Source organism: Microtus ochrogaster, unplaced genomic scaffold (assembly GCF_000317375.1).
Source record: "Microtus ochrogaster isolate Prairie Vole_2 unplaced genomic scaffold, MicOch1.0 UNK23, whole genome shotgun sequence".
NCBI classification, from domain to species: Eukaryota; Metazoa; Chordata; class Mammalia; order Rodentia; family Cricetidae; genus Microtus; species Microtus ochrogaster.
Genome location: NW_004949121.1, coordinates 1,739,257 through 1,748,280, shown reverse-complemented (window position 1 = coordinate 1,748,280; position 9,024 = coordinate 1,739,257). Strand labels below are relative to the sequence as shown.

Sequence of the window (9,024 nt, the reverse complement as noted above, 5' to 3'; positions counted from 1 at the left end):
TTTTTGGTTTTTCGAGACAGGGTTTCTCTGTGGCTTTGGGGCCTGTCCTGGAACTAGCTCTGTAGACCAGGCTGGTCTCGAACTCAGAGAGATCCACCTGCCTCTGCCTCCCGAGAGCTGGGATTAAAGGCGTGCGCCACCACCGCCCGGCGAAACTTAAATTCTTAAAAACAATCTGGAGGCTGGATAGCTTGGCCTGTAGAATGCTTGCCCTGTATGGATGACAGCCTGGGCTCAAATCCTCAGAACTACAAAAAAGCAAGGATCAGGCCTGTAACCCCAGAGTTCAACAGGTAGAGACAGGAGAATGACTCCTACATAGCAAATCTGAGACCATTCTGGACTACATGAGACTTTATCTCCAAAAATCAAGGAGTTAAAGATTTACCTCAGTTGGAAGATGTTTGCTGGGTAAGTTTGAAGCCTTGGGTTTGGTTCCAGTATCAAAAGCAAGAACAGAAAAAAAAAAAAAAAAAAAAAACCCAAAACAAAGAATCTGATGTTGTAGAAATAATCCTTCTGTACTCGGATGGTTTTAATAAAAAGCCGAACAGCAAATAGCTAGGCAGGATTTCCAGACACAGAGGACTCTGAAGAAGGGGGTATTGTGCGGGAAGTGGCGCAAGCAGCATGGCCATTACAAAGTAAGTGTAACCGAGCCACATAACAGAACACAGATTAAAAGATAGGGGTTACTTTCAGTTATAAAAGCTAGTTAGAAGCAAGCCTAAGCAAGCTTTCATAATTAATATTAAGTCTCCATGTTGAAGACTTGCTGTAATCTGACCTTGTTTTAAAACTAAAGAATTATTTCTTGGTTTTATAAAAGTATTAAACTGACTTCTTTTGCACATGTGAGAAAATATTATTTATTGAGCTAGGGCCTCAACATAGTATAGGCTACTCTTGAATTCACTGACCATTCTCCTGCCTCAGCCTTGTGAGGGTTCAGGCTGCATCACACCTAGCTTAAGGTCAGATTTTAAGAAGGTAGAGAGCAAATAATTTCTTCATGAATTTCAAAACTAGTATTTCCAGATTCTCAAACAATTATTTCTAGATCATTACTTGAGAATATTCTTTACTCTTGTCCCATATAAAAGTAGACAAAGCCGTGAGTCTGGGACCTCCAAGGGAATAGGCAGGAACCAGAGATCTCTGCGGGTCCAGGCCTGAGCCAGGACCTCTGTGGGTCCGGGGCTGCGGTTGGGGATGTCAAAGGGAGTAGGCAGGAACCAGAAACCTCTGCGGGTCCGGGCGTGAATCTGGGACCTCTGAGGGACCAGGCCTGAGCCAGGTCCTCTGCAGGTCTGGGCGCACCCGAAGCTGGGACCTCCGAGGGAGTAGATCGGAGCCTGAGACCCTTGCAGGAAAAACCCCAAGCAGGGGACCTCTTCCCGAGAGGATCCAGACCAAGGATATTTACAGAAACAGGTCTGATCCTGTAACCTAGGCCAGAGCAGGCCTCAGGCAACAAATTCCATGTCCTAGGCTAGAACAGGCCTGAGACAGCAAAACTCCAAAGAGGTAGGAATGAGCCTGAAGCAACAAGTTCCACAGGAGTAGGACTGAGCAGAGACAGCCTGAGGCAATGAATTCCATAGGAGTGTGACCAAGCCAGTGACCTGGGCCTGAGCGAGCCTGGGACAGTGAACTTTACAGGAGCGAGGACGGTTCTGAGGCAGTGACCTCCAAAAGAGGAGGACACAACCAGCGACCTGGTCCTGGGCTGGTCTGGGACAGTGAGCTCCACAAGAACAGAGCAGATCCAGACCAAGGTCATTTGCAGAAGCAGGACTGAGCCAGCCAGCTAAGCCAGACCTAAGCCAGAGCAGGCCTGAGAAAGTGAGCTCCACAGGAGCGGGGGCAGATCCAGACCAGTGACTCAGGCACAAACAGGTCTGAGTCGACAACCTAGGTAAGAGAAGGCCTGAGACAGCAAACTCCACAAGAGCACAGCAAAGTCCAGGAGCACTGAGCAACCTGCAGAAACAAGGAGTGACCAATGAGGTAACTAGAACCGTGGCACTGACTGTACCATGAGGAACAACCATCTGAGCCTTAGAGTTACTGACACCCAGAAGATTAATAACCAGAATCACAAACAGCCCCAAGCACACCAATTACAGGAAAACATGAGTAGATAAGGTAAGAACACATGCAACACCACAAAGAGCAATATGATACCAGTAAAACGTAAAGACTCTACAACACCAAGACATGAACAACCAAATATAAATGAAGCAGAAGAAAATGGCCTCAAAAAAAACTTCAGGAGAATGTTTAAAACTCTTAAAGAGGAAATGAGAAATTGCCTCAAAGAAATGAAGGAAAACCAAACAAAAAATTGAAAGAAATCAGCAAATCTCTTAAAGAAAACAAAAAGCAATCAAACATATGAAAGAGAAACTTTCAAGACTTGAAAACTGAAATAGAGACAATAAAGAAAACACAAGCCGAAGGAATTATAGAAACAGAAATCATGAGAAAATGATCAGGAACCAAAAATGCAAGCATGAACAGCAAAATACAAGAGATGGAAGAGAGAATCTCAAGCGCTGAACATACAATAGAGGAAACAGGCTCATCAGTCAAAGAAAACATTAAATCTAATGAAAGCTTAACCCAAAATATTCAGGAAATATGGGACACCATGAAAAGACCAAGCCTAAGAATAATAGGTACAAAAGAAGAAGTTCAACTCAAAAGCACAGAAAATATATTTAACAAAATCATAGAAAACTTTGCCAATCTAAATAAAGACATACCTATGAAGATACAAGAAGCTTATAGAACACCAAACAGACTAAATAAAAGAAAAGAGAAAGAAAAAAAGTCCCTCTGGCACATAATAATCAAAACACTAAACATATAGAATAAAAAAAATATTAAGAGCTTCAAAGGAAAAAGGCCAAGTAACATATAAAGGCAGACTTATCAGAATTACACCTGACTTTTCAATGGAGACAGTGAAAGCCAGAAGGTCATGGTCAAGCGTTATGCAGACATGAAGAGACCATGGATGCCAGCCCAGACTACTATATCCAGCAAAACTTTCAATCACCATAGAAGGACAAAACAAGATATTCCATGAGAAAACCAGATTTCACTAATACCTAGCCACTAACCCAGCCCTACACAAAATACTAGGAAAAAGCCTCCAACTCAAGGAAGTTGACTACATCTAAAAGCACAGACAATTGAGGGTCTCATAGCAGCAAATCCCAAAAAAGGAAAAAACTCACAAATTAACATCAGCAACAATGAAAACTAAATTAACAGGAGATAGCATTCACTAGTCATTAATATCCCTTAATATAAATGGACTCAACTCACCTATAAAAAAGGCACAGTCTAGCCAATTGGCTACAAAAACAGAATCCATCCTTCTGCATACAAGAAACACACCTCAACCTCAAAGACAGACATTGCCTCAGAGTAAAGTGCTGGAAAAAAAATATTCCAGTCAAATGGACCTAAGAAACAAGCAGGTGTAGCTCTCCTAATATCTAACAAAATAGACTTCAAACTAAAATCAATCAAAAGAGACAAAGAAGGACATTTCATATTAGTAACAGGAAAAATCCATCCAGAGGAAATCTCAACACTGAACATCTATGCTCCAAATACAAGGGCACCCTCATATGTAAAAGAAACACATCTAAAGCTTAAATCATCCATTAAACTCCACACACTAATAGTGGGAGATTTCAACACTCCTCTCTCACCACTGGACACGTCAGTCAGACAAAAGATTAACAGAGAAATAAAGGAACTAACAGATGTTATGACTCAAATGGACTTAACAGACATCTATAGAATATTCCATCCAAACATAAAAGAATATACCTTCTTCTCAGAACCTCATGGATTCTTCTCAAAAATTAACCACATACATGGTAACAAAACAAACATCAACAAATACAAAAAAATTGGAATAGCCCCGAGTATCTTATCAGATCACTGATGGAGGAAGGTCATTGGTTAATTAAATAAAGAAGCTGCTTGACCTGATAGGTTAGAACATAGTTGGGAGGAGCAGACGCTGGGAGGAAGAGGAAGTGAGGTCAGAGACTCGACAGCTCTCCTCTCAGAGAGACATGATGCTCCACTCCTGCGGGCAGAGGCGAGAGCTCTGCTCTCTGAGGCACACACGATGAAGCTCCGACCCAGGATGGACGTAGGCTAGAATCTTCCCGGTAAGCGCACCTTGGGGTGCGACACATATGATTGGAAATGGGTTAGTCCAGGTGCGAGAGTTAGCCGAGAAAAGGGCTAGAGCTAAAGAGCCAAGCAGTGTTTAAATGAATACAGTTTGTGTGTTGTTATTTCGGGCATAAGCTAGCCGTGCGGGCAGCGGGGTGCTGGAGACGAACCCCGCCGCTCCTATTACTACAGATCACCATGGCTTAAAACTAGAATTCAACAGCAATACTAATTCCAGAAAGCCCACAAACACATGGAAATTAAACAATGCTCACCTGAATCATCAATGGGTCAAAAAAGAAATAAAGGGAGAAATTAAAGACTTCCTAAAAAAAAAAAATCAATGAAAATGAACACACAACATACCCAAATTTATGGGACACAATGAAAGCAGTGTTAAGAGGAAAGTTCATAGCACTAAATGCCTACATAAAGAAGCTGAAAAATCCCACACAAGACAAAGTGAGATCCTATCTCAAGACCACAAAGACTGTAAAAAGTTTCAAAAGGTAGGTGAGCCATAGGTCAGTGGTAGAAGCTTGCCGAGCATACCCAAAGTTTTGGTTTCAATCATGCTTCCCACCAAAAGAAAAATTCAGAATAGGAGCTAAAATATAGATCACTCTCAAAAAGAGAATACATTTGGAGACTGGAGAGGTAGTTCAGCAGCTAATAGCACTGGCTATTCTTCCAGAGGACCGGGTTCAATTCCCAGCACGCACAAGTCAACTCAAAATTCTGGAAGTACAGGTCCAGGGAATCTGACACCTTCACACCAATGCATGCTTAATAAATGAGTAAATTTAAAGAGAGAGAATATGTTTGATTATAAAATCTAATTTCACATTTTTTTTTAATCGCCTTTGGCACTCAGGCGGAAGAGGAGCTGTGAGATGCAGGGCTTACCAGAAGAGTGGATCACGAGGGCCAGGTTTTTGAGATGCCTCGTAGACCTGTAGATCTGGGAATAGCCGCGACTTCTGACTTTGCTGTGGTGATACTGGATGTAGCGTTCAAGAAGCAAATGCAGAATCCACAGGATGACTTTTCCAAGGATTATGACTGTCTGAACTTTCAGTGGGTTGGTGTAATTTTCTGGGCACTTGTCTTCATTGGGATCAGGGAATGAACACAGCACCCCTGTTAAAAATGCTAAAATGACAAACACAACCTGTGGAAGGAAAAGCAGTAGGATTCATGTTAAATACATAGGTCACCATCAGGGCCAGTGAGAGAACTGACAACCTGAGTTTGACTCCCAGGATCTCCATGGTGGAAGGAGAGAACTGAGCCCTGCGCGTTGTCCTGACTTCTCTGTGTGCTGTGGCACACATCCCTGCATGCACACCACGTAATTTATCAATGTAATAAAGAAATTAGCATAAATGCCTGTGTTAGAAAACAGCACGTGCCATGTCCTAGACTTATGCTACCCGACCCTGCAAATGATTAGAAAACTTACTACACTCGGTGATTGCACGCCTCTAATCTCAGGGAGACAGAGGCAGGTGGATATCTGTGAGTTCGACGCTAGGCCGGCACACAAAGTGAGATCCAGAATAGCCAGAGATTCACATTAACCCCGCCTTTAAAAACCAACAAGAAAAAGAAAAAATGTTTTACTGAAAGTGTTGTGAAAAACTGGGGAAGCTGGGCACAGAGACACATGCCTGCCACCCTAGAACTAAGGAGGATGAAAAACTCGATGTCAGCCTGGGCGATATAGGGAGATCAAATGTCAGATTTGAAAGTGCCAGTTACCTCAAAAACAGTTGAGGACTAGAGAGCTGGCTCAACATTAAGAGTGCAAACAGCTCTGGCAGAGGACAGGAAGGATTCAGTCCCCCGCACCCACTGAGGATTCTGACCTAAGCCCAGGGGTCAGAACCTCTCTTCTAGCCTCCAAGGACATCTGCAATTCTCCTCCCCCACCACAGGATTAAATAAAATGTTCTTAAGAACTAATGAAAGTATGTGCAGAAGCAGGTAGGTCTCAGAGTTCTTCAAACTGAGACCTTCATTTAAGGGAAAGAAAGAATTCCATGTGCACCTCCAAGTCCTTGAAGACATTATCACCGACTGGCCGAGACGCTGGGCTCTGCTGAGCTGGACAGAGGCCACGACCCTGTAAGGTGAAGAAGCTGTGGAGCAGGGGTCTCAGGAGACAGGGAGAGCAGTAAGTGAATGCAGAGCTGGCTGGATGTGCTCTCCTGAACCTCACCAGTCTCCTGGAGCCGGTCTCTGGGGCAGAGTCTACCTCTAGTGTAGCCTGATGAACAGGGAACTTAGAAAGGGAGGGACAGAGTATTAAATATAGATTCAATTAATTAACATTAATATGGATCTGCACACACGCTAATGAATGAGTTTGTATATGAAATTAGCAAATACTATGGCCTTCCTACGAAGGCCAGATTGACTTCTAACTTTGATCTTCCTGCCTCTGCCTGCTAATTATCAACATTACAGACAGGTTTGTTTTTTTTTGAGACAGGATCTCACTATACAGCTCTGACCTGCCTGAACTTGGTTTGTAGCTCAGGCTGGCCTTGAACTCAGAGATTGCCACCTCTGCCTTCCACGAGCTTGAAATTATAGGCATGTGACCAAAGAGCCTGGCTTTACTCATGGATTTACTGTGCTTGTGTGTGAGCACTGTGCTCAAGCAGGAATGTAGACACCAGAGGACAATTTCTCTCCTTCTACCCTGTTATAGGCAGTCAAGGTTTCTGCTCAAGGACCAGCTAGCCTGGAATGCAGGAGGAGAAGCAGTGGTCCTAGGAACACCAGGGATCTCGTGATTTCTTGTGTGACAATCCCACTGGCACTAAGAATGCCCTTACACCCGTGCAAACATCTCTACAGTAAACTCTTTGCGTCTGTATGAAGACATTTACATTTTAAAATCTGATAGATGCAGCCCAAATGCCCCCACAGACCTCATACACTGTACGTGTGCACACATGTACATGCACCTGGGGTCAGAGAACAATGCACGTGCTGTTCTTTGGAAAACGTCTACCTTGTTGTTTTGATCTGGAGATGGAGTCTCTCAGGATGGTCTGGGGTCACCTCCTAGCAGATTAGGCTGGCCACAGAGTCTCAGGGTTCCTACTATCTCCACCTCCCCATTGTTGGGTGTGTGCTCCTCCACCCCCTGGTTTTCACATAGCTTTTGGAGATGAACCCGGGTCCTCAAGTATCTTATGACTGGACCATCTCTCCCCCTGCACGCTCCTGTGTTTTAGGAACACTAGCTCTGCAGTGAACTCACATGTATAAACAACAGAAGATTCGCGATGATGACCGTGGGAAGAGGATGGAATCTGGGTCTAAAGTGAGCACGTAAGGAGTGGTGTGCGAGAGGCTGGGTGTCCAGAAGGGGGTCATCATCCAGACTTTGAAGGACATCCAAGGACCCCTATACGGCAAAACATACACTTTATAGCCAAGACTTTCTGGGCCATGTTTCTTTTTCTCTTTCCTTTCTTTTGTTTTTACAATAAAGAGTTTTTCTGTTTAGCCTTAGCTATCCTAGAACTCACCCAGTAGATCATGCTGGCCTCGAACCTCTGCCTCCTGAGTGCTGGGATTAACAATATGAAACACCATGACTGGTTCTGGATCATGTTTCTAAGACACAACTGATACAGCTTATTTTCAATGAACATTTTAGGTTAGTTGAGATCTTCTACTGTAAAGGCTGCCATAGAAACTTTGTGTATCACGTGGTAGCCTTCAACTTACGGCAGTCCCCCTGTCCTAGCCTCCTGAATGCTGGGTTCCAGGCAGGAGCCGTCACACCTGGAACTTTTTAACCCTGGATGGTTTTTGTGTTATTTGTGGCACACAACTGTGATCTCAGTATTTGGGCTAAAACAGTAATCTAAAATGTTAAGCTCGTAGCAACCTAGGATACTGAGCACAACAAAATCAGCTGGGGCTATAGTGCAGAAGTTGAGTGTTCACCTTGCATATGTAACACCATAGGTTTGGTTCCCAGCACCGCAAAAACAAAACAAACCCCTGGAGTCTGGGGAGTAACTAGTGGTAGAGATCTTCCACAACACACAGAACGATGAGGTCCTTGCTCCTATGCCTTAGCACCACACACAACAACTACAAAAAAAAAAAAAAAAAAAAAAAAAACACTGCACACATCAGAGGCAGAACAGACCCCACCTAAACTCAACTTTGAAAAATTACCTCCCTTTAGGTTAATTTCCTATGACTTGTCAAAATTGTGTCTTGTTTACTTTTGTTTGTTGTTTTTGGAGACAGAATTTCTCTGTATAGCCCTGGCAGTCCTAGAACTCACTCTGTACACCAGGCTGATATTGAACTCACATAGATCTCCTGCCTCTGCCTGGAATTAAAGGTGTGTGCCACCACTGCCCAGCTGGTAAAACTTTTATTAAAACAGAATCTTTCACAGAGGTGTGTCTGGCTCCTGAGTGTTGGCACTAAAGTTGTGTACAACCAAGCCTGGCTTGAGAAAGGACCTTCTACTTACTATACCCCATGCTGAACTCTGAACTCACTATGTAGGCCAGACTGGCTTCCTACTCATGCTTCCCAAGTAATGGAAGAACTTTTTTTCCCCCTTAAAGACAGGGTTTCCCTATTTAGTTTTATTTTTAGTCCTGGCTAGAATGAACTTGCTCTGTAGACAAGACGGCCTCTAATTCAAAGAAATCCACCTATTTCTACATCCCATGCTGGGATTTAAAGGTGTGTCACCACACTTAGCCCCATAGAAGTAGTTTGTTTCATTTTTTTCTCTTTCTCTTTCCTTTTTTTTTTTTTTTTTTTTTTTTT

General features: G+C 43.3%; 1 protein-coding gene across 2 annotated transcripts in view; it reads right to left on the bottom strand.

The window, feature by feature from the left end:
* The window catches only part of Tmem192 (transmembrane protein 192), a 20,858-nt gene that overhangs the window by 4,839 nt on the left and 6,995 nt on the right, over nt 1-9,024 (bottom strand). Inside the window, exons 2-3 of one of the 2 annotated variants that reach the window (XM_005367749.3) lie at nt 7,481-7,627; nt 5,113-5,377 (exon numbers count right to left, since the gene is read on the bottom strand). In XM_005367749.3, coding sequence (XP_005367806.1) covers nt 5,113-5,377; nt 7,481-7,627 — 412 coding nt within the window. The remainder of the gene's footprint in view (nt 1-5,112; nt 5,378-7,480; nt 7,628-9,024) is intronic. The other variant, XM_026789582.1, reaches the window with a different exon arrangement.